The sequence below is a fragment of the Trachypithecus francoisi genome, unplaced genomic scaffold (assembly GCF_009764315.1).
Source record: "Trachypithecus francoisi isolate TF-2019V2 unplaced genomic scaffold, Tfra_2.0 Lachesis_group3, whole genome shotgun sequence".
Lineage (NCBI taxonomy): Eukaryota > Metazoa > Chordata > Mammalia > Primates > Cercopithecidae > Trachypithecus > Trachypithecus francoisi.
In genome coordinates, this window is record NW_022681468.1 from 32,704,812 (window position 1) to 32,729,416 (window position 24,605).

The 24,605-nt window shown below is 51.3% G+C and overlaps 1 protein-coding gene across 4 annotated transcripts in view; it reads left to right on the forward strand.

Moving 5' to 3' along the window:
• The window catches only part of LTBP2 (latent transforming growth factor beta binding protein 2), a 115,838-nt gene that overhangs the window by 60,137 nt on the left and 31,096 nt on the right, over positions 1-24,605 (forward strand). For all 4 annotated transcript variants that reach the window (XM_033187441.1, XM_033187440.1, XM_033187438.1 and 1 more), the window contains exons 5-10: positions 500-670; positions 1,158-1,364; positions 2,175-2,461; positions 3,558-3,660; positions 17,868-17,942; positions 21,343-21,465. In XM_033187441.1, coding sequence (XP_033043332.1) covers positions 500-670; positions 1,158-1,364; positions 2,175-2,461; positions 3,558-3,660; positions 17,868-17,942; positions 21,343-21,465 — 966 coding nt within the window. The remainder of the gene's footprint in view (positions 1-499; positions 671-1,157; positions 1,365-2,174; positions 2,462-3,557; positions 3,661-17,867; positions 17,943-21,342; positions 21,466-24,605) is intronic.

Consider the following 24,605-nt stretch of genomic DNA (forward strand, 5'->3'; position numbering starts at 1 on the left):
TAATCCTTTCAGGCTTTATCTTCTTCTCTTCTCTTAGAAAACTCTCCTCTCTGGCAAGCCTGAGCCACATTCTGTTCCCTGCCCTTGGGTTCAAAGCCCAGCTGCATCACTTGCTAGCTGCGTCACCTGGGCACCCAAACTTCTCTGGGCCTCAGTTTTCTTAGCTGTAAAATGGACATAGTAGGTTGGATATATGAAAAATACCAACACTCAGCCATTAGGAACCTACAAAAATGGCAATTTCTAATAGTTCAGCCTAACATACTACCCACTCAAGAGGGTTGATGTGAATGAAGTGTGAGCTTGGTGGCTGGCACATCTGCGAGCTTCTCAAAGGTATCACCCTGCCCCTACGATGGGACCCTGCATCCAGTAGGTACTCAGCAAATGCCCTTGAGATGAATGCAGCCCTAGTCCCATGGGGCTTTCTAACCAGACTCTGGAGGTCACAGCTGTGCCTCTCAGCCCTGCCCCCTGGACCCAAGCCCTCTCTCTGCAGGGCTGAACCTCACCGAGAAAATCAAGAAGATCAAGATCGTCTTCACTCCCACCATCTGCAAGCAGACCTGTGCCCGTGGACACTGTGCCAACAGCTGTGAGAGGGGCGACACCACCACCCTGTACAGCCAGGGCGGCCATGGGCATGATCCCAAGTCTGGCTTCCGCATCTGTGAGTCCCTTTTCCGTTCAGATGGTTCCCAGCCGGCCCCGGAGGGTGAATAGCCAGAGAGCCAGGTCTGCCTTGGACGGGAGCCCGCTGCTCCCAAACTGTGGCTCCACAAGTGTCCCAAATCACATGGGGAGCTGAGTCCTCACTTGGCAGCCTAGCTGTGTGACTCTAGGAGTCACATAACCTCTCTGAGTCCAAGTTTCCTCAACAGAGAAGAGATAGTTCATGATAATGCCACCTCTCAGGTTATTGTGGGGTGCAGGGAAAGGCCTAAACGGTCTTTTTAGGAAGGCAGGGACTGGTTATTATTCACCCTTCTTCACTCTACATGAATGCAGTGGAAAGTCCCTACATTTCAGGGGGCTCCAGGCTACAGGAGCCATCTAGGGTCAGAGTTCTGCTGCCTGTTTCTCTGTGGTGCTCACTAGCCACAGAACAGGTGCTGCTGTTCTTCCACTGCTGGTTACCGTGACGGTTGATGTTGCAGATTTCTGCCAGATCCCCTGCCTGAACGGAGGCCGCTGCATCGGCAGGGACGAGTGCTGGTGCCCCGCCAACTCCACCGGGAAGTTCTGCCACCTGCCTATCCCACAGCCGGACAGGGAGCCTCCAGGGAGGGGGTCCCGCCCCAGAGCCCTGCTGGAAGCCCCCCTGAGGCAGTCCACTTTCACACTGCCACTCTCCAACCAGCTGGGTGAGTGCCAGTACAGCTGGGCCAGTGGGACCCTGGGAGGAGTACCAGTTGGGTGAAGGCTGTCACCATTGCTGTGACAGGGACAGGGAAGCTGCCTATAGTCCTTCCTTTACTATCAAACCTCCCTCTTTCTCCTGGCTCTCAGTGCTGAGTTTCATTCCCTCAACTTCTCGGCCCCCTCCCATCGGAATTCATCCACTTGTTTTTGCCCTTTCCCTGTGTTGGGTACCTTGGGGAAGACAAAACAGTGTAAGGGCAGGATGCTGCCCTCAAGGAACCCATGGGCCTGGGTAATAGAGGGAGAATGGATGGGAAATAGAATATCAGCATAAAACATTTCATTTTCCCTGCCTTCCATTATTAGGTACCAAAAAAATGCAGAACGCTTTAGGGGATCAGGGGATGGAGAGGCACCTAAGCCCAGAGTGCTCTGGCTCCGCTGCATGGAGGGGATGGACTGCAGTTAGGCCTGAAACAATGGGTAGCATCTGGTTAAGCAGAGGGACTGGCATGAGCAAAGGCACGGAGGTGGGGTCATGCAGGAGCCAGGGGGCTGGAGCTCCAGGGTTGGCCAGGGTCATGGGGGAGGTGGAATCAGGAAGGTAGCTTAGAACATGATAATGAGGTTCCTTCAGTGACAGAGTTTGCACCTCATCCCGTCCCAAGGGATCATTCTGGGATTCTAACTTGGGAGCAAGGAAATGGAAGGAGAGTTTTAGGGTGACACATAGCCAGTGGCCTGCCTGGCCCAGGTTGGAAATGAGGGTGGGGCCCCGCTTCCCTGGCTCTGACCCCAGCTCCTGTGCCCAGCCTCCATGAACCCCTCCCTGGTGAAGGTGCACATCCACCACCCGCCTGAGGCCTCAGTGCAGATCCACCAGGTGGCCCGGGTGCGGGGCGGGGTGGAGGAGGCCCTAGAGGAGAACAGCGTGGAGACCAGACCCCCGCCCTGGCTGCCTGCCAGCCCTGGCCACAGCCTCTGGGACAGCAACAACATCCCAGCTCGGTCTGGAGAGCCCCCTCGGCCACTGCCCCCAGCAGCACCCAGGCCTCGAGGACTGCTGGGCCGGTGTTACCTGAACACTGTGAACGGACAGGTGAGAACACAGCTCTAGCCTCAGCCCTGGATGCTTCCAGGACAGCAATTGTCCCCAGTCTGCCCTTCTCCTCTCTGTCCTCTTTGTTCTTATGGAATGTGAGTGTCTGCAGAGTCTCCCATTTCCCATATGGGAAAACCCAAGGCGTGAAATTGCCCATGTATGGAGAGGCTGGGCCTCCTTCCTGGGCTCTACTTGGTGCTTGTCAATACCAGGCACACAGAAGAGGACCCAAGGAAGTTCCCCTTTGGAGGAGCTGTCACCAGCATCCTCAGGTGAAGGCAGCCTCGAGTTGCTGATCCTATGACCCCTGGCACATGGACCAGTGGGGCTGTTAGCATCTGGCCAGGAGTTTTGTATCCAGTTGAGGCTACAGTTGGGGTCACAGAAGTGTGGAATTAACAAATGGAAGTTAACCCGAAAACCCTGGTGGTACAAAGATGAGAGATACCCCATTGCCCCCTGGAGCCATCCTCAGCTCATAATGGGAAATCAGGGAAGCTTTTCTGACACCAGGCACCCAAAATAGGGGTTAGACCAGGCCCAGTATGGTTTTTCTTGGGGTTGCCAGGAAACTGCTTAGTTTCCAGAAACTAAGGTATTTCCAGAAACCCCATTTGAGGTTAGGGAACTGGAGGAAGTGGGACAGCCAAGGGGTAAACATCCTGAATTTCTAGATAGTCCCTGGCCTCTCAGCTTGGGGTATTCCTGAACCTGGGGCAGTGCTCACAAGGAAGGCCCACACTGTGGGTGACCCTGCGGTTCCCTGGAGCTAGGCAGAGGAAGCTCTTCCTTTAGGACCCTTTGTCTGTGGCTAGGGCCATGGAGGGTGGTGGTTTGCAGGCCCGCACAGGCCAGATCTTGTGTCTGCAGTGTCCCATCCACACACAAGGTTAGGGGCTGGGAGAGTGCACGGCAGGTTTCTCTGCTTCCTTCTGGGATACGGGCTGACTTCTTTCTCCCCTTCTTTGGCTGGGGACATCCTCTGGCAGAATGTGGGGAGTGAGCTCTGTGTCCTAGGCTTTCCCGGGACATCTCTGCGCACAGCCTGGGAGGGAAGAGGGGTGGTCACAGGTGTCCATGACCTCTCTTCCAGTGTGCCAACCCTCTGCTGGAGTTGACCACCCAAGAGGACTGCTGTGGCAGTGTGGGAGCCTTCTGGGGGATGACTTTGTGTGCCCCATGCCCACCCAGACCCGGTGAGTGCTGGAGTCCAAGGTTAAGAGTGGTGGGGGAAGCCCTCCCCGTGCCTGCCCTCTCCTGCCAGGGTTTCCCCTCCAGGGTGTCGGAGGCCAGGCAGGTAGAACAGGCTGGTAAACTGCAGACTTCCCAGACCTGCTTTGAAGGTGTTTCTGGCCGGCACTGAGGCTCCTGGCAGCCTTCCTCTGGTTCAGTCTGACCTGCCTGCTCCATTTGGTTGCCTGCAAGGGCCTGCTCCCTCTTGCAGAGATTCTTGATCAGATTTTAGGGATTTTATTCAGTGCTCCCCTGTACACCCCTGTCTAGATGCCAGGGGTCCAGGGGTCTCGATTTGATTCAGTGTTTTCTTTATTCTCTCCCTGGTGGGGCTCCCAGGCCTCCTCTTTTATCTCCTTAACTCCTGTTCCAGCCTCCCTGACTTTTAATTAGGGTTGAATGTCTGTCCTAGATGTCCTCATCCTTGGGGTATGGGAACCCTAGTTCCTTGCCTTCTTTTGGATGATAGGAAAAACCTAACATGTGTTCATTCATTCATTCAGCAAATACTCACTGGGTGTCTTGTATGTGCCAAGGACCGCGATTTCAGGAGTGAGCAAGATGCCTGTTCACGATGCTCTCCCCAGTCGTAGTTGCACAGTTGGGAGGAGGGTGACCAGATGCCTGCTCCTGAGTGTGGCTTCTGCCCACTTGGTCTGTCTTCTCCCTCCAGGCCTCCTTCCTGGGCCTGGGCCTGAGCCTGGTGTGTATTTCCTTTGCCTGTCAGCAGTCAGCTTGGTCAATCAGCTTTGTCAGGAGGCTGGACAGGAGCCCAAAGGTGGGAGGGGCAGGGCTGTTCCTCACATCAGACTCAGCTGTGGAGCAATGACTATATTTTCCAAACTTAAAATAAGTGTAGACGGTTTTACAATGTGATAGAATTTTTGGCAAAGTAGCAAAAGGTAGTATTCAGCTCCCAGGCTTAAACGTCTAACACACACTAGGTATCAGTCCCAGCTCCTCCTGATCACCTCTCTCTGCGTCAGTCTCCTGATCTGTAAAATGGAGAGTGTAATAGTGCCAGCCTCATGGGCTGCTGTAGAGATTAAATGAAATGATGCACCTGCTTAGTATTAGGTCAATAAACCTGGCTGTTAATGTCATTATCATTATTGTTATTAGAAAGTATCCCTCAAGAAAGCGAGAAAGGAATGGACCCGCTACCCTACCAGGAAATGTACATCAAACTGCCCAGGTCTCCCCTGTAGGCCAGAGATGTTTTTGCCACTTTTTTTCTTGCCTTGTTTTCTTTTCTCTTTTCCATCAGGCATTGAACCCTTGAAACTTCTATATCCCACATTCTAATCAGTTGACAAATATTTACATTGACCAAACCCCTATTTGAAAAGGCCATAATGTGCAGGCCCTGGACAGAGAGTGGAGAAGGTGGTAAAAACCACACCTTCCTCTCCAAGCGTACAATTTAGCAGGGAGTCGTAGATGGCTGGTGGGCATCAGAAATGAAGAGGTTTGAGCAGTGTCTGGTCAAGTGCCAAGGCAGTGGAACCCAGGCCCCTCATAGGTCCAGTAGCACCTTTGTGCAAATTAGAAAAACCTGCCCTTCCATTTGTTCAGGATCATCTTCATAAATACGCCAATTTAGGATGCCAATGATTCCCTTAGAGATGGTGCTTTTGTGCAGCACACAACCTGCACATCTGTAAACTACGGGATGGGGGCCCTACGGGCTAAAGCCAGTGGATCAGGGAAAGCTTCTCAGAGGAGATGACTTCCAGGATGAGATTTGAATAATAATTAGGGGTAGGACAGTTAAAGAGTTGGGAAGAGTTTAACAACCCAAGGAAATTGCATATGCAGGTAAGACCAAGAGACTGAGCAACATTTTCTGGAGCACAGTGTGTCTCTTGCTGAGCCCTGCTCAGCCCTGGCTCTCCTGTAGAAAGACAGGCATGTCAGAAGGGTTAGGTGGGGCCAGGGCTCCCATGTCCCTGCTCTGGGCAGGTTCTGGTTCCCAAGAGCTGGCTCATTCAGACAAGTGGGTGGGGGTCTCGCCCCCTTTACCCCGTCAGCCCTCTGAGGGGCATGCAGTACCTGCTGCGGTGACCAAGGTGCTGACCTACCCTGGAACCTCCTGACCCAGTAGGGCTGTCCTAGGAGGGAGCTGGCTTTTCTAGGTGGTGGGAACAGTGAGATTTCATCCAAGTGGCAATTCAGGGGCAGCCTTAGAAGTTTCCCTTCCTTGTCTCGGGGCTCAGGAGCTGTCACGATGTTGCCTCTAGAGTCGGAGAAATAATGAAGGGGAAGAGTGGGCTCAGCTGCCAACAACATGGGTATAAAGGAGTGGAGTGGTGCAGCTGAGAAACAGGCTTCCAGAAGGGCCTTCCCCAGAATCCCGCTTCACTGCTGGGATTCTCCTCCCGGCTGAGGTCTGTGCCCTTCACGGAACCTTCCTCTGGGCAAGTCTTCAGGCCTTAAGGTGTCCTTGATTTGGATACCAAGCATAATCCTGAGCTCTTGAGATGCAGCCCTGTGGGTGGGGTGTCAGCAGTCAGGAACCCACAGGGTCCTTGGGTCAGTATCTCCTCTCTAATTCACTAAGCCAATCTGACAGTGATGTTAGTAGCCACAGACCTATCCGGTGACATTAGTGAAAATGAAAATAGAGCCAGTCTGGATTCTTCACTTATATGTCACATCTGCAGCTTGTAGGATTGGAGTGGAGAGTGGGAGCACAGGGCCTGCCTGTCTCAAGCTCTGGAGCCCATCAGGGATGCAGAGATGCAGGCTGTGAGGTCCATGCCAGGGCTGACTGCTGCCAATGGAGGATTCTAGGCCTGTTCCCCTCAACCAGGGCTGACAGGCACAATGACCACATCCCCAGATCTTAGAAGCACTTCTGAGAGTGGGGGAGCCCTCCACTGGAAGGGTGGGGAGCAGGAGAAAAAGGCCAGAGTCTGTACTGAAGTGGCTACCTGCTCACCCACTTGCTCCACTCCTGGTTCCACCTGTGTGCCAGCCTTGAGAGCTCAGCCCACCTGATGCCCAAGAACCCTGCTCCAAATACAGCTGGTGAACTCAGTTCAGGCAGGGCTGGAGCCCAGTGGCGGCGGGCATGGGAGCAGAGCTCTGTGGATCAGGTGCATGCAGAACACCAATTGTACCCCTCCCCCAACACACCCAACGCTCAGCCCTTGCCCTCGCTCCGCACCATCCCAGATGGCGGCCTCCCCCACTGTGTCCAGAACATCTCAGCATGCTGGGCACCAGGGTACAGACCCTGGAATGTCAAGCATCCCAGCACACTGAGCAAGAAATAACAAAGACCAGGGCAACATAAACATCAGAAACACATGAAAGTGCAGCTGGGCATTGTATAGAGAAGGGGCAAGACGTTAGGGAGCCTTGTTTATGTTGACAGAGTGCCAGGCACCTCACTTCATGCCTGAGCCTGGGGCTGGGGTGGGCACATTTCTTTAAGTGGGGATGACAAGGAAGCTTCTCTACAAGAAGCAGAGGAAGAAAAGGCAAGCTGTCAGGGCAGGGGAAGGTTGGCAAGATAGACAGGACTTCTGGGTCCCAGAGCATCCCTGGCTCTGGTGGCTTTGCCTCTCTGAGCCCCTATTTCTCCTCTGATAAAATAGGGTTATGCTTCTTTGGGGGAAGCCTTTGTCATCCCCAGTGAGGTGTTCTAGCAAATCAGGTGGCAGTGGGAGTGATAGGTTGAGCAGCCTGGGAGTAGCTTCACGGCTTCCCTTCAGTCACATTTTGGCTTTGAGGCTCTGTGCTGGATTGTTGAAGAAGGTCCCACCAGAATGCCACTATTCCTGACATGGAAAAGGACTGCCTTGAAGTCTTAATTACATGGCATGGGTGAATCCCTTTTTTTCCGGAATGCCACAGAACTTGCATGGAGAGCTGGCCCGGGAGTCAGTCTAGACCAGCCCACAGGTCCCCTCTGCTCCCTTCACTCTGATTGGTAGAGGTAATGTGTACTCAACTGAACTCCCAGGACCTAGCCTGAGCCAGGTCTTCCTGACCCCTTGGGATTTATCAAAGGGTCCCAACTCATAGGCCTCTTCAATCCTCCTGCCAGAGTCTGGAGAACACACGGCTCTCAAAAGCCACTTTGATTGAGGCCACATTTTTGAGTTTTCATCTGAGAAAGACAGACATCTGGGCTGACTGGAAAGTTGGCCACTGCCCCATCTGGCTTGGCACTGGCTGTGTCAACCCCAAGGCCCCTTTGCTGGGACAGGCAGGGCTGGCACATGGCTCGGGGCCTGCAGTGGTGGGCTCCAGCTGTTCGCCATGAGATCGTCTTGCCATTTGCCTGGGGTGGGTTGAGTTCACCTCTGAACCCAGGGCCCCCTGTATCTCCAGGGAGAACAGATTTTCTTACTCTGCCCTTTCAAGGAACTCTGCACCTTTCTCTCTTAGACCAAGACTAGCTGCCGGTTCCTGAACTTTCACATTACACCGGGCCCTTCACCTGTTTTGTTTCACTGAATTTGTACAGCCACCTGCAAACCCAGGCTTTTTAACCCCATGTGATGGGTGAGGAAAATAGAGCTCCAAGAAGGCTGAGGAACTTGTCCGAGGTCACACGTCTAGGGCAGGTAGAGCCAGGATTCCAACCACAGTATGTCTGACTCTCAGCTGAGCAAGATCTCCCTAATCATTCTGGGGAGACCTGAGCCTCCCTGAAGCAAACAAAGATCAGGATGCTAGACTAGAATGCTGCAGCCAAGAGGATGCGCATCAGGATCGGGTTTTGTGAGTTCCTTGTGCTATATCCATCAAGAAGATTCAGGTTGGATAGACAGGCAGGTTATCAACATGTAGCCCCGGCCTGCGTTAAGAGAAATAATTGCCCTAGGGAGAAGGGTGTAGACTTCCCCACGTGATTCTAGAGAGAACTATCCAATATGTGGTGTTTCTGGTAACCAGAGCTCAACTTGAAACTGATCACAAGGGACAACTTATTAAAAACTGCAGGTGCCCAGCAATAAACTAAAAGTAGTGGGCTCCAGATCACTGGGAGAATGCCTACCAAGAACACGTTTTTCATAGGAGATGACAAAGAAAATGGATTTTTGAGGAAATGGGGGTTTTTAGAAATGTTTGAAAATGTATTTGAAACCCCCAACAGAAAGAAGGCTTTGCTTTGGTCCTGACCCTTGCCCCTGACGAGAGTTATAGATGTAGCTCTGTGATGCCAGCCCCTGGGGAGGGTGGGTATGTGAGGGTGCTGGGGGCATGAGGGGCAGAGAGCCTTAGGGCAGGCCACAGCAGCAACACCATTATTTTCACCCTCGTCGTCATTCGCAACCATTTATTCAGAGCACTTGTAAGTGCCAGGCATGGTGCTAAGTGCTTTCTTATTTTCTTGCATCCTAACAATATTTCTAGATGTTGGGTGCTATTATCCCCATTTTACAGAAAAGAAAATTGGGCCTGACACCCCAGGCCCGTCTGACTCCAGACACCTGCTTCCAGCCACTCTGTAAGTGGCCTCTCTGTGCCGCTTCTTGTACCGGGCACAAGCGTTTGCTGAACTAGAGGACCCTGGCTTGGGGAACAGCTGTGCTGGGGTGGGGCTTCTGTTCTCTGGGATTCTGGATGAGATGCCCAGTCCCTTACTCTAAGGAAATGGGATTTTCAGAATTCCAGTTGTCAGCTGAAAAGCCAGTGTCTCTTTGGCTCAGAGATGTTCGAGAGCTTCTTCCAAGGGACTTGAAGCCTGCTGGGAATGAATTGTGCCTCAGGCTTAAGTGAGCACCCTCCCTACCCAGCAGGGTGAGTGTCATTGACGTGTGGCACCTCTAGCCTGGAGAGCAGAGGAAGAGCTGGGGCGGGGGTGGCGAGGTGGCACCTGCCTGAGCCGGAGGTCTGACCAGACTCTTTTTTCGATTTCACTCTTTGTAGTGACTGGTTCTATCTTGCTCTGAGGAGGCAGTCAGAGGCCATCTTTGGGCAGAACGTCCATAATCACTGGGGGGCCCCACTGGTCTTTCACCAAGGAGGGAAATCTGAATAATGGACATTATGAGAATTTCTAAAATGGGGCAAGTATTGTGCTCAGAGTTGTACATGCTTATTTAGTGTTCATAATTACCCCATGAAGAGGGAGTTGTCATCTCCTGTTTACTGATAAGAAAACCCAGGCTCAGAGAGGTTGTGTAACCTGTCCAATTCACCCAGATAGTGAGGGACAGTGGGCCAGCATGCCAACTTTGAGACTGTGTGGAAGGAAGGAAGGAAGGAAGGAAGGAAGGAGGGAGGGAGGGAGGGAAGGAAGGAAGGAAGGAAGGGAGGAAGGGAGGAAGGGGAGCGGAGGGGAGGGGAGTAGAGGGGAGGGGAGGGGAGGATGGAAGGAAAGAAAAAGGGAAAGCGGGAAGGCAGGAAGGAAGGCAGGCAGGCAGGAAGGAAGGAAAAAGAGAAGGCAGGAAGAAAGGAAGGAAGGAAAGAAGGAAGGAAGGAAGGGAGGAAGGGAAGAAGGAAGGAAGGGGAACGGAGGGGAGGGGAGTGGAGGGGAGGGGAGGGGAGGATGGAAGGAAAGAAAAAGGGAAGGCGGGAAGGCAGGAAGGCAAGGAAGGGAAGGAAGACAGGCAGGAAGGAAGGCAGGCAGGAAGGAAGGAAAAAGGGAAGGCAGGAAGAAAGGAAGGAAGGAAGGCTGGCTCTATAGGGATTGTGCCATGCATCTGCGAGGTTCAGTCTGATATTCATTGTTTCAGCAAAGCTAATCCTCACAATGACTCCACAAGCTGAGTTTTTGTCCCCACTTCTTTTTTATTTTTTTAATTTTTTAATTTTTTTTGAGATGGAGTCTCGCTCTGTCACCCAGGCTGGAGTGCAGTGGTGTGATCTCAGCTCACTGCAAGCTCTGCCTCCCAGGTTCATGACATTCTCCTGCCTCAACCTCCCAAGTAGCTGGGACTACAGGCACCCGCCACCACACTCGGCTAATTTTTTGTTTTTTTAGGAGAGACGGAGTTTCACCGTGTTAGCCAGGATGGTCTCGATCTCCTGACCTCGTGATCTGCCCGCCTCGGCCTCCCAAAGTACTGGGATTACAGACGTGAGCCACTGCACCCGGCCCAGTCCCCACTTCTACGGATGAAAAAATTCAGCCAGGTGCGGTGGCTCACACCTGTAATCCCAGCACTTTGGGAGACCAAGATGGGCAGATCACGAGGTCAGGAGTTTGAGACTGTCCTGGTCAACATGGTGAAACCATGTCTCTACTAAAAATACAAAAATTAGCTGAGTGTGGCAGCGCATGCCTGTAATCCTGTTTACTTGGGAGGCTGAGGCAGGAGAATTGCTTGAACCCAGGAGACAGAGGTTGCAGTGAGCTGAGATTGCGCCCCTGCACTCCAGCCTGGTGACAGAGCAGACTCAGTCTCAAAAAAATAAATAAATAAATAAAACAAACAAACAAAAAAATTCAGGCTGAGAGGTTAAGAAATGTGCCCCAGGTCACATAGCTAGTCATAGTGGAGCCGGGGATTAGATGTGGGTCTGGCTGCCCCAGTGCCTGCACTCCTTCTACTAGGGGAGTAGAATTTTCTCTCCAGCTTGCCCATCTGAGGTTTGCAAATCAAAGGGCAAGGCTCCAGCCAGCTCACGCATCCCTGAGGCACTGAGCTTGGCCTCACCAGGTGTGCATGTGTCTGTGCCTGGGCAGAGGGGCTGTGTGGTGGGGACCTTTCACATCTCCCTGCTGCAGGCACCTATCATCGCAGTCTGAGATTGGCTCAGCCTGTAAACAGCCCTGTGGCCAGACACATCTTCACCTTCTCCTCCACAACTCTACTCGTGGAGTCAATGCCAAAACTGTCTTGAGAAATTAGTTTGCCTTTACTGAGGCCTCCCTGGGAGTCCCAACAGCTGAGGAGGAGAGTTAGGAGGGCAGGGGCAGGCTGCAGCCAGGGACCCCTCTGCTTCTTTCTTCAGTTTGTGAGCAACCGAGACACAGCAGAAGGTGGACAGGGCCGAGGCCAGGGAGTCAGAAAACCTATGTCCCGATGTCCTTACCAAGAAGGTTCCCCACATCCACCCTGTATGCTTCACGGGCATTTGTGATGTGAACTCTTTGGAGTTCAGGTCAGTCTCCACTGACGCTGGGCAGCTGCTTTGGCTTTCGCAAGTCTAAAAGTCCCAAAGGCAAAGACACTGCAGCCCTGCAAGGCCTCCTTGAAGCATCTGTGAGAGTCACAGCTTAGCCACTCTCTCTCCCCAGGTCTCACAGATTCTCTTCTTTCTACTCTCTGACCCCTTACCCCTTGTGTTAACCTTGATCTGGCTGAGGAGCCATAAGGGGTAGGACAGGTTCTACACCATTTCCTTTGTCAGTTCTGCCCGGCACTTTGGTTATGCGCATCGTGGAGCCCTTATCAGGCATCTGATCAGTTCTTCTGACCTCCTTCTGAGTATCCCTACTTTTTTTTTTTCTTATTCCCTCTCCTGATCCCTCATTTAAAAACAGGGTAGAGGTTTCCTAGGAAGGGTGCTAGGTTTTCTACTGGGCAGGTGCCTCCATTGCATCCTAGGGTTGTCTGCCTAGGCACCCCTAAGGCTTTTTACGAATCTATTTATTTATTTGGAGGCAGTGGGGAGAATGGTTCAGAATTTCTCCTCTGGAGCTCGACTGCCTGAGTTCATAATCCCAGCTCTGTCCACCAACAGGGTGACCTTTGGTTTGTTTCATAACCTCATCCATTTTATGGATGAACCTCAGTTTGCTCATCCGTAAAATGGGAATAATATTAGTAAGACTCTCCAAGGCCTCTTACGAGCATTAACTAAGTTAATTAGTGTAAAGCCTTTATAATAGGGCCTGGCCCATAGTAAGTGCCATTGGAGTGTTTGCTCTTCTTATTTGTTCCTATTTTGACTGAGAGCCCACACAGCTCTAGGTGTCATGCTTGGGACATAGCACTAGAGACATAACAGTGATGAAGAAGACAAGGTCCTTGTCCTCACGTAGCTTATACTTTGTGGAAAGATGGAAAAGTGAGCAGGCAGCCACGGCACACTACGAACTGAGTTTTTCAGCTCAAAAGCTAGTGCTGTGACTTGGGCAGGTCTATATGTGTGGGGAGCATGCAAGAGGGACACCTGGTGTGGGTGGCAGGGACAGTGACAGGTGTCACCTGCCTTCACCTGTCACAAAGCTCACTGGCTGCTGAATTCTCACTCTGAGCCACCTGGCCACCTAAACTTCCACTTTCTCCCAAGGAGATTTAACCTGAATTATTCGTGTGTGTGTGTGTGTGTGTGTGTGTGTGTGTGTGTATATACACACACATTATTTTTGTTTTTGTTTTTTGTGAGACGGAGTCTCACTCTGTCACCCAGGCTGGAGTGCAATGGCACAATCTCTGCTCACTGCAAGCTCCACCTCCCAGGTTCACACCATTCTCCTGCCTCAGCCTCCCAAGTAGCTGGGACTACAGGCGCCTGCCACCACGCCTGGCTAATTTTTTGTATTTTTATAGAGACATGATTTCACCATGTTAGCCAGGATGGTCTTGATCTCCTGACCTCATGATCATCCCACCTCAGCCTCCCAAAGTGCTGGGATTACAGGCATTAGCCCCCACGCCCGGCCTTATTTATTTATTTTTAAGACATGGTCTCATTCTGTTGCCCAGCATGGAGTACAGAGGCATGATCTTGACTCACTGCAACCTCTACCTCCCAGGCTCAAAGAATTCTCCCACCTCAACCTCCTGAGTAGCGAGGACCACAGGCTCATGCCACAACGCCTGCTGACATTTTGTATTTTTTGTAGAGACAGGGTTTTGCCATGTTGCCCAGGCTGGTGTTGAGTTCCAGAGCTCAGGTGATTCACTTGCCTTAGCCTCTGAAAGTGCCAGGATTACAGGCATGAGCCACCGTGCCCGGCCTTAACCTGATCCTTCGGATTCCACGCTGTACTTGGTCTTACAGAAGCTAGGAACTAGCCCCTTATAGACTGCCTCTGGGAGGTGCAAGGAGGGGCGTTGAGGGCCCTGGTTTCAGGGTGAAGGTTGTTGGCAAAAATGGGAGTTTCCCCAGAGATAGTGGCTTGGCATTTATTTCCCTCTAGAAGCCTGCCTTCACGAAGAATTGCCCACGACACCACACTCCCTTCAGGCTAGTGGGGCGGGGTGGGGTGCAGGTTCCCCTTATTAAGGAGGAGACCACTTTACATAAAAAGCACATACATGTATCCAGACTAATGGGTGGACCCAGCTCCTCTCAGCTTCACCCATTCCTCGGGTTCTCACAGTTTTCCGCAGGTGCCAGCAGCTGTTTCCACTCTTGCTTCCTGCTCTAATCCAAGCTCTCTGCTGCTCCCCTTCTGATCACTAAAGAAGCAGGGGCCTCTGCTTCCTCCCTCTCCCTCTCCCTCTGTCTCCATCTCCGTCTGTTGCCCAGGCTGGAGTTTAGTAGCACCGTCACAGCTCACTGCAGCCTTGACCTGCCAGGCTCAAGTGATCTTCCTGCCTCAGCTGGGACCACAGGCACGAACCACTATGCCCAGTTTATCTTTGTATTTTTTCTGTAGAGACGGGGTTTCGCCATGTTGCCCAGGCTGGTCTCGAATTCCTGGGCTCAAGCAATACTCCTGCCTTGGCCTCCCAAAGCGTTGGGATTACAGGTGTGAGCCACCATGCCCAGCATCATTTCTCCCTCTTGACATCTAGAGAGTTGATATCATCCTGGCCTGCTGGCTCACCCAGCTCTTCCTGATCTCTCTCTCTTAGAGAAGCGCAGTGGAAGGTAGGAGAAAGGATGTGGCCTTCACAGCTAGAGGCCCGATTTCAACCCTGCCTCTGCTCCAGCAACTTTGTTACCTGGGTCGGTTACTTACCCCTCACTGAGCCTTGCTGTCCTAATCTGTAAATTGGGGATGATGGTCCCTGCCTTAGGGCATAATTGTTGTGAGAAACAGACAGGACCATGTGCACCCATGGCCTTGCAACTCTGAAGCACTGGACAAATGTGCACTTGGTCTCTTTCCTCGGCCCTCTGGCAGCAGCCTTGCATCATTCTTTCCTACCTTCTGCTCCTCATAGTGTTCACTGGCTGCATCTAATCAGCCTGCCTTCTGAGTTTCTCCAAATGACTTCTCTTTCTTCCCTCCTCTCTGTCCTCAGTTTATACCACCACGCCCCGAGCCAGGGACATGCACATTTCCCAGCCTCACTCCCATCTTTCCATCTCCTTCTCAACGTTTTCAGAATCCCTGTGTGTCTCCACGAGAGTGGCCTTCTAGGCTGGACCCTGGTCCCTACATGGAACGTGCAAACCCGGAGCGGGCCAATCCTGGCAGGAAAACATTTTGAACTTCAGTTTACATTTTTTAATCTTAAAAAAGTTAAGTGTTACTAATTTATGTCCTCACTTGGTCTGTCCCTATGTCAGGCTGTCACATGTCATGCTTGGCACACAGTGTGTCCTCAGGGAAGAGTGGGGCTTCCAAGAAAATGTGGCACCTCCTTCTATTTGTCTTTGGCATATTACAACACAGTGCAGTTCACAGTGCTGTGTTTACTGGATTTTTTAGTTATGTGTTCTGGTGTTAACTAAACTAACCCACACCAAATGGAGAGGTGGCTCTGAAAAGCTCCTGCAAAGAAACCGTGGATGCAAAATAATACTAGTCCCTTAATCATAAGCAATCATTAAAAAATGCAATGCTGACCCTTCTCAGGGGGTCTTATACCGTGTCATCAGCCATATTACAAAGTAAAAATCATGGCAACCTATCAGATGTGACCCCCAAGTACCCCAGGATCCAAATGATCAAGAAGACTATATGAAATACAGATTGATATAGGCCATTACTAATAACAAACCTTGCACTAAGTGTATAAGTGCCCAGAGACAGCAGCTAATGGTGAAATAAAAGCTATCTTGATTAGAAAAACATTTTAAACCACAAAGACACTCAACTTTGCTGTACAATTGGACGAAAGTATAGATATCTCCAATGTGCCTCTTGGTATTTGCAATAATTCATTTCAACAATAAAAATACATGAAAGGCTGGGTGTGGTGGTTCATGCCTGTAATCCCAGCACTTTGGGAGGCCGAGGCAGGTGGATCACCTGAGGTCAGGAGTTCGAACCCAGCCTGGCCAACATGGCAAAACCCTGTCTCTACTAAATATACAAAAGTTAGCTGGGCATGGTGGTGCATGCCTGTAATCCCAGCTACTCAGGAGGCTGGAGCAGGAGAATAGCTGGAATCCAGAAGGTGGAGGTTGCAGTGAGCCGAGATCACATTACTGCATTCCAGCCTGTGTGACAGAGCAAGACTCCATGAAGAAGAAGAAGAAGGAGGAGGAGGAGGAGGAGGAGGAGGAGGGGAGAAGAGAAGAGGAAGAGGAGGAAGAGGAAGAGGAAGAGGAAGAAGAAGGAGAAGAAGAAGAAGAGGAGGAAGAAAAAAAATATATATATATTATATATGAAGAACTCTCTTTTTGTAAACCACTAAAGGATGAACCAGTGAACATATATTCTCAACAGTAAATGACTTCCTGGATGACAAGAAGCTTTAGCAAACAACTCTGAAAGTGTAGCTGCTGATGTCACGACTGGGAGAAAAAGGAATTGGGATAAGGTAACAGAGATAGAGGGTGCAGCATTCAGAGGCAAGCTATTGCCACAAAAGAGTCAAAGTTAGAAGAAGGCAAATTGCTACAAGAAGCCATCATGCAGCTAGCTTTATAGAGCAAGACCTTTGAAATATCGTAGTGTCTTTATGGAAATGTGTATGGAATAAGGTCTGTGGCAATTGCTTGTGCCTGCTTAGAATTGCTGGCTATCTATAGGCAAAAGAATTGTCAAACTTATAGCTGAGTTCTCTTTTTGTTCCACAAAATATAGTATTCCCCTGCCTTTTCCTGTGAAGACAGGTGGTGATCAGAAGTATGCCCCCTGCTAGAGCTTTTCAAGAGGGTTGGCACACTAGTCTGTTCCCCCAAAGTAATGGAGATTTTTTTCCCCTGTTTTTATTTAATATCAACTGTTTGAGTTTTGTTTTCTTTTTTTTCTTTGTAAAGTAAGGGGGAATGTTGTGATATCAAGGCAGGATGTGTATCAGCATACAAATACTGAGAATCATTTCCTTGTTGGTCAATCTGCAGTCAGACATCTGTGTATCTTTAGTATTTCAAAATAAAAAGCAAAAAGTTATAACAATAAAACCCATGCTATATATATAACATGCACATAGTATAGTATATACTATATGTAATGTTATAACTATATATGTGAAGTATATAATACAATTTTTAGTATTAAAAATTTAATTGACAAATAAAAATTGTATATATTTGTGATGCACAATTGTTTTGTTTGATTTGAGATGGAGTCTCGCTCTGTCACCCAGGCTGGAGTGCAGTGGTACAACCTTGGCTCACTGCAACCTCCCCCTCCTGGGTTCAAGCGAGTCTCCTGCCTCAGCCTCCTGAGTAGCTGGGATTATAGGCATGTGCCGCCACGCCCAGCTAATTTTCATATTTTTAGTAGAGATGGGGTTTCACCATGTTACCCAGGCTGGTCTTGAACCCCTGACCTGAGGTGATCCACTTGCCTTGGCCTCCCAAAGCACTGGGATTATACGTGTGAGCCACTGCGCCTGGCCCGTGCATGATTGTTGTTCTGAAATAGGTATACATCGTAAGGTGGCTACATTGCACCCATTAACATGTGTATTACCTCACATATTTATTTTTTGTGGTGAGAACACTTAAAATCTACTCTCTTAGCAATTTTCAAGAATACAAGACACTGTTATTAACCATAGTCACTATGTTGTAAAACAGATCTTTTGAACTTACTCCTCCTATATCTGACTGAAATGTTGTACCCTTTGATCACTGTCTCCCCTCTTCCCCAGGCCCTAGTAACCACCATTCTACTCTGCTTCTGTGGGTTTGTTTTTCTTAGGTCCCATATATCAGTGAGATCGTGTGACATTTGTCTTTCTGTGCCTGGCTTATTTCACTTAGTACTGCTTTTAAGAAAAGCAAGATAGGCCGAGAGGAGTCTGGTGAGAACCAGGAAGCACAGCTGCCCAGGAAGATGGCTTCAGGGGCTGGGGCTCACTGCTGCTGGGTGGGCTGGACATCCAGACTGCACCCCTTCCCAGCATGGGTGACAGAGGAGCCTAGGGGCCCTCCAGTGAGACCTGTTTGTATCTCCACTCTTCAGCCTCCCCGGTGATTGAGAATGGCCAGCTGGAGTGTCCTCAGGGATACAAGAGACTGAACCTCACTCACTGCCAAGGTAGGACCTCTAGGGCCAGGGCTGGGCTCAGGGATGCCGGGGCACACTCCCAGCACCAGACAGGAGGAGTGGCTGTCATGGGTCGAGTGGTCTCCACTGAGTTCCTCTAAGCCCCAGCTTGGGGGAGTGGTGAGAGGCTGCTGATTCCAGGGGCCTAAGGAAATCCAGGGACTTGCTTGAGAGTGACAGAGGAAGCCAAGGGGGCCGACACCTCCCCTCCTCCCCATCTCCACCCACCCCCACCTGGAACACAGGCTAGGGTCTCTAGGCTATGTGGGGCTGTGTCCGAAGGGGCCGCCACAGTCCCTGCACTTCTACTTTCCTCCTGAGCTGGTCTCCCTGGAATGGGAAGAAGTTCAGCTCCAGGGTGGGAAATCAAGTCAGCCTGAGTTGTTGGGGCCTCTGTGGGCTTTTCCCAACTAAACCCCTTTAGCTATTCAGGCCTCCCTCCAACTTGGTTCAACCCACAGCCAGGAAGTGGGGTGGGGAGCTTCCTGCCACGGACAGGCTCTTGGGGCTGGCAGAGGCCAGTGGGGAACAAGGTGGCCTCCCTGTGAGGAGCTTGGACAACTGGACAAATAGTTGTCTGTATGCTTTGCTTTGGATGGAGCTGGGTCAGAGACAGGGGATTGACCCAGATGGCCTCCAAGCTACCCTCCCTCTGGAGGTTGCTTCCGAGAGAGGAGTCTGGGGAAGCTCTGCGTGACTGGGCTGTCTCCCTTGGGGGTGCCAGGCTGCAGAAGTGATTCCTAGCCTGTGGATAAGCAAAGGTGCTGGGCCGAGCAAAAGGGCAGGCCTCTGGCCCAGCCTAGTCCAGGGTCAGACTCCCTCAGGAGCCAGTGGTTTGAGGGCCAAGCAGACAGTGGCTCTAGGGAGAAATACGTATTTTTGCCCTTGGAGGGTAGATCGGGGCTGTTCATATCTAAACGGTCACCAATTGCTTTTTTTCCTGGTGGGTTTCCCAGTCTGAAGCTTTAAGATTATTCTCAGGATCTCAAATGGGTTCTGTGCCCTCCCTCCACTGAGCCCCAAGATTCAGGACACCAAAGGACCTTCCCTCAGGAGGCCCTGCCCCTGAAACCTCCCCTTCCCACGTATGTGGCTGTGGTCTCCGTGTCTGCGAAGGGACCTGCTCACCTCTGCACCCGCACACGTCATCTCTCCTCTCTCTCTCCATCCTTCCCTCCTACTTCCACAAAGTATTGGAGGGGAGGTTACGATGGGCTACATACACTGTGCTAGGTGCTGAGTACACAGTGATGGAGAAGACACAGTCCTGCCCCAGGTGCAGATAGACCCCTGAACAATCACATCTAATGAGCAGAGTGTTCTTGAGAGAAAGCAGCAGTCACTGAGTGCTACAGGATCCCATGGTGGGGGTCCCTTCCCAGACTGGGAGGATCAGGGAAGGCTTCCTGGAGGAGGTGATACCCAAGCCAAGACTTTAAAAATGAGTACAAGTTGGCCAACTAAGAGGATGCAGGCTCTCCAGGCAATGTGAACACCATAAGCAAAAGTACATTTTGTGCTGTCTGGAGTGTCCCAGAAAGTACTATGTATGTGGCCTGTGTACACACGGGAGATGCCACAGGTCTGCCAGTGTCTCATCAGAGCCACCTGTTTACCCACAGGCTTTAGGGAAATGGTGGAGGACCTTGGATACCATGTTAGGGTTTAGGGCCTTCCTCTAAGAAATGATGGGGAACCCAGAAGCTTCTTAAGCAGAGGGAAGCAAGTCAGACTTGGGTTTGGAGGTCCACATCCCACTGTGGCCACAGTCTGGATGCATATGGATCACTGCCCTTTCCCATTTCTCAGTAGCACCTTCCCACTTCTTACTGGCACCCTGTCACAATGGGGCATCCTATCAAAGAGTAGTGCCCCTTGGTGCTCAGGCTGGGTCCCTTTTCAGTCCCTCGTTCCTGTGCCCAGTGCCAATTTCCCCAAACCAGTGGGTGACCTGGCTCTGCAGACACAGGGCTGCCTATGTTATCTCCTGGCCTGGAGGTAGGTGCCCCTCACAAGCAATTCATGCTCATCATCTCTGCTGCCATCACTATCATCAACAGAAGTGCCATCATCAAGATGGCCTCCGACTCCTCATAGCTCAGATTGCGGGGGCTGAGACTTCCCCTTGGCAGGGAGAAGTTTGCAGCAGGAAAAGGGGGTTTCCTGTTTGAGGTCACAGAGGAAACCAGTGCACCTCCCTTATTTGAAGAACAGCATTAGCCCCCACGGGTCTTTGGGGGGATACGTGCAGCCTGCACAAGGAGGGGCGTTCAGGAGGACCTGGAGATGCGCCCTTCTAACCCTCAACCCCTGCGCACCCTTGCTATCCCCTTCCCCTTCAGTGCCTTCCTCCAGCCTCTGCCTCCTTTTCCTTACCAGGGTCCCCCCTCCTCCAGCTCACTGCAGTCATGCTCCCAGGGTCTTGAGCCCTGCAGAGGTGCTTCAGGGACCTCGGGAGGAAGGCTGAATAGGAGGGACTTGGCTGCCCCTTCTCCACCTTCCAACCCAAACAGTCCCCTCAATCTGTTTCCTGTCTGCATCTCAACATGCCACTCTCCAGCTAAGTGACTCTGTGCCCAGTGCCAATTTCCCCAAACCAGTGGGTGACCTGGTTATTCCGGGGACCTCAGTTTCTTCTCCAGTAAAATGAGGACATGTGGGCCTATTTGATAAAATTGTTTGTGAGAATTAAATGGGGTATTGTATGTTAATACCCAGCAGAGTATGTAGCATGTAATAGGTGCTCAATAAACACTAGTGCTTGAGGCCTGACGAGGTGGCTCATGCTTATAATCCCAGCACTTTGGGAGACCAAGGCAGGTGGACTGCTTGAGGCCAGGAGTTTGAGACCAGCCATGGGCGACACAGTGAAAACACATCTCTACAACAAATACAATACAAAAATTAGCTGGACGTGGTGGTACGCGTCTGTCGTTCCAGCTACTCGGGAGGCTGGGGCATGAGAATTGTTTAAACCTGGGAGGCGGAGGCTGCAGTGAGCTGAGATCACACCCCTGCACTCCAGCCTGGGTGACAGAGTGAGACTCTCTCAAAAAATAAACAAACAAACAAACATTAGCTCTTAATATTATGATCATTGTTACATGCCAGTTACTGGACTAAGTGGTTTGCAATTTGATCTTATTTTATCCATCTAACACCATCTGGTTGTTACTATCATTATCCTCATTTTACAAATGAGGAAACTGAGGCCCAGGTAGAGGAATCCCACTGAATACATAGCAGCTCTTTTGTTGTTGTTTTATCTGGAGAGGGTATTTGAAGATCTCCGCCCAGCCCCTCCCCTCCATCAGGCCCCCTGTGAGCTGTGTCTGTCCAGAGCCAACTCCAGGGCAGGGGCATGAGTTGCTCATCTCCTCCAACTCTGCAGATATCAATGAGTGCTTGACCCTGGGCCTGTGCAAGGACGCGGAGTGTGTGAACACCAGGGGCAGCTACCTGTGCACATGCAGACCTGGCCTCATGCTGGATCCATCACGGAGCCGCTGTGTGTGTGAGTGCTGGTAGGGACGGGATTGGGGGGGACACTGGGAGGCAAGATGGGACCCTTCAGGTCCACAGGCCAGCCCAGGGCAGCAATTTTCCCAAGACCTGATCATGCCATGCTCAGGGCCTCTGTCTGCTACTCAACCTGGAGTTGGGCCCAGTGTGAAAACCTGATCAGCCCATCCTGCTGGAACAGAGATGGTTACTACTTCACTTTTTACACTAGGCATTTCTTCCTGGCCTTTGCAGTTTAGAATTCATCTTTTCTGTTTCTTTTTTTTCTTTCTTTCTAATCATTTCTGTTCCATGCATAGCCTCATTTCCTTTGGCGGCGGGGGTGGTGGGGGTGGCCTCTGCTGTGATGTCTGGCTGAGTCTTGGCTGCTGAGTGACCTTTCCAGAAGGGTTATCCATAGCATTCATGGAGCTGCTGCTCGACCTGAGGGCCTTTCCACAATCCTGTGGCCCCTTGTGGTTCTGAAGTTTCTCCTCATCCATGAACACATAGTGGGCATTAGCATTGTGTCCAGGTATGTGCATGCATATATGCCAGGCAGCCCTGTTTCCAGAGACCTCTGTGGTTTCCAGGGGGAGTGGCCCAGGCTATCAGTAACCCCCAGTGGCAGAACTGACACCACAGCCCAAATGGGGCTTTCCCTGGGCCGGAAGGCCAGACCGGAGCTAAATAAAAGCAGTCCCAACTGGCCTCTGGGAGGCAGCAGCCCAGGTTGGATGGGCCGCTCCCAGCTCAGCAGAGCTCCCTGCAACCGGCCAAGCCCTCAGTCTGCAAACTTTCTGGTACTGGGTTTGGGAGGGCCATGGGGTTGAACAAGACTCCAGTGCCACCTGGACACTGAACCCAGTGGCTCTAGGGAGATAAGACAGCAAGAGCTATAGGAAGGGGATGCCCAGAGAGTGAGGGGTCCAGAGTGGGGAGAACATGTCAGGCCGCTCTCAAGAAACCTTCATGGTGGCAGTGGCAGGTGGTCAAGGCTTTGAGAGGCTTACAACCCTACCTTCTACTCCACATCACTTAAGATCCCTTTACCAGACAGGTGTGTTTGACATCCAAGAGATCCTTAACACAGGGAAGCAGAGATTTCTCTCTAGTGTCCTTTTCCCCTCTGTCCCTGGTGTTACTCCCCCAAGCCTCCCACAGCGATTCACCTCCCTGCAAGTGGGATGGGCAGCGCGAAGTTCTCTTCCCTTTGTTCCTGAGTTCTGCCTCCTTCCCTCCGTGCCACCTGACCAGGTCCAGTGGAGCAGTCTGCAGGGCTGCCCCAGCCTCCTGATATTCCCACCTGGGTCATCTCCACCCTGGGGTTCAAAGGGATGGAGCCCTTCCTTACAGTGTCCCAAGGGAAGTGGCTGCTAGAAGCAGAAATTGCACCTGGAGGAGATCCAGGGCTCGCAGACTGGCTGGTGATTTACCTGTGGCGAGCACATGGCCTTTGGCAAGCCACTCTCACACACCTCACTCTATTTCATCTCCACGGCGAAGTTTATTAATCAGGAGTCCTTGGATTGCAAGTGACAGAAACCAAACTCAAACTGCCTTAAGCAAAAAAAGAAAAAGAATTCGCTGGGGCTGGGCACAGCGGCTCACACCTGTAATCCAAGCACTTTGGGAGGCTGAAGCAGGCGGATCACTTGAGCTCAGGAGTTCAAAACCAGCCTAGGCAACATGTTGAGACCCTGTCTTTACAAAAAATTAAAAATTAGCCAGGCGTGGTGGTGCACACCTGTAGTCCCAGCTACTTGGGAGGCTGAAGAGGAAGGATGGCTTGAGCCCCAGAGGCAAAGGTTGCAGTGAGCCAAGATCATGCCACTGCACTGCAGCCTGGGCAACATAGCGAGACTCTTCTCAAAAAAAAAAAAACACAAAAGCATTGGTTCACACAACTAGGAAGTGTAGGCGTGGTGTGGCCTCAGGCTGGCTGACCCGGGAGCCACAGTGTCTGCAGGGGGGGTCCTGCTCTTTCCTCTGTGTCAGTTTCATGGTTCCTTCGAAGGTGGTCGCCAGATGCTCTAGGCCTACACCCTCTCAGCCTTGCAAACTCAATAAAAAATGAGCCCCTTTTCCCCCATCACCCAGGAATAGTCTCAAAGCTGATTATCACTGGGCCTCCTTGGTGAAGTGCCCGTCCCTGACGCAGTCACTGGAACCAGGGGTATGGACCACAAGCCTTCAGCCAGAAAGGCGCCAGCCTCCACTCCAGTCACATGGACCAAGGGTGGGAAGGGGGTGGTTCCCGTAGAAGCAGGGTGATTATACCGGAATATGGCACATAGACTCTGGGCAGGCAGAAATACAGGTGTCCTCTGCCATGGAATGATCATTCTCACCTTCATTTTACATGTGAAGAAGCTAAGGCCCAGGGAGGTCCTGTACTCATGGTAGAGCAGGGATTCGAACTTGGTCTGCTGCGTCCTGGGCCTGACCAGGACTTCCCCAGAATCATTCATTCCTAAACTTTGATTGATGTCTTCTTCACCCCACCTCTCCTCCTCTTAGAATCCAGTCAGCCCTCTACGGATTCCAGACTCTTCCAACCTGGCATGGCCTCCTCGTCTTCCATTGAGATAACATACAGAAACTATTCTTTAATATTATCAAAGTACAAGAAAGGAGATAAGGGTGGTGGCATTGCTATGACCTAAGCCCAGTGTAGCTCAAACGCACAGTGACCCTCAGTATTTTGATTGGCTGGTTGATTCGATGTTTGATTGGCTCATTGATCTAGCCATCCATGCACAGATTCAACAAGCTTTACTAAGCATTTGCATGCACCAGACACTATGGAAAGTGCCTGGGTGACAGAGATAACCCAATATAGGGTCCCTGTCCTCTGAGCTCCCCATCAGGCCTTAGCTTGCCTCATCTTCCCACAGAGGCTGTGGTCCTCAGGACATACTGCTCCCTGCTCAACCCTAGGGACACGTGGGGCCTTCAGTAAACATTTCTAAACTCAGCACTGGAGACAAGGAGCTGTATCCTCAGTTCCTGCTCTCAGGTTCTCCACATGCAGGTGGGGAGTCACGGGTCTCATCAAGCACATGACATGGGCTGGTGCGGAAACATTCCACTACGCCTCTTCCTTCTAAAGTTCTTGTGAGCATTTGCAGGGCTCCAAATTTCCCGACTGAG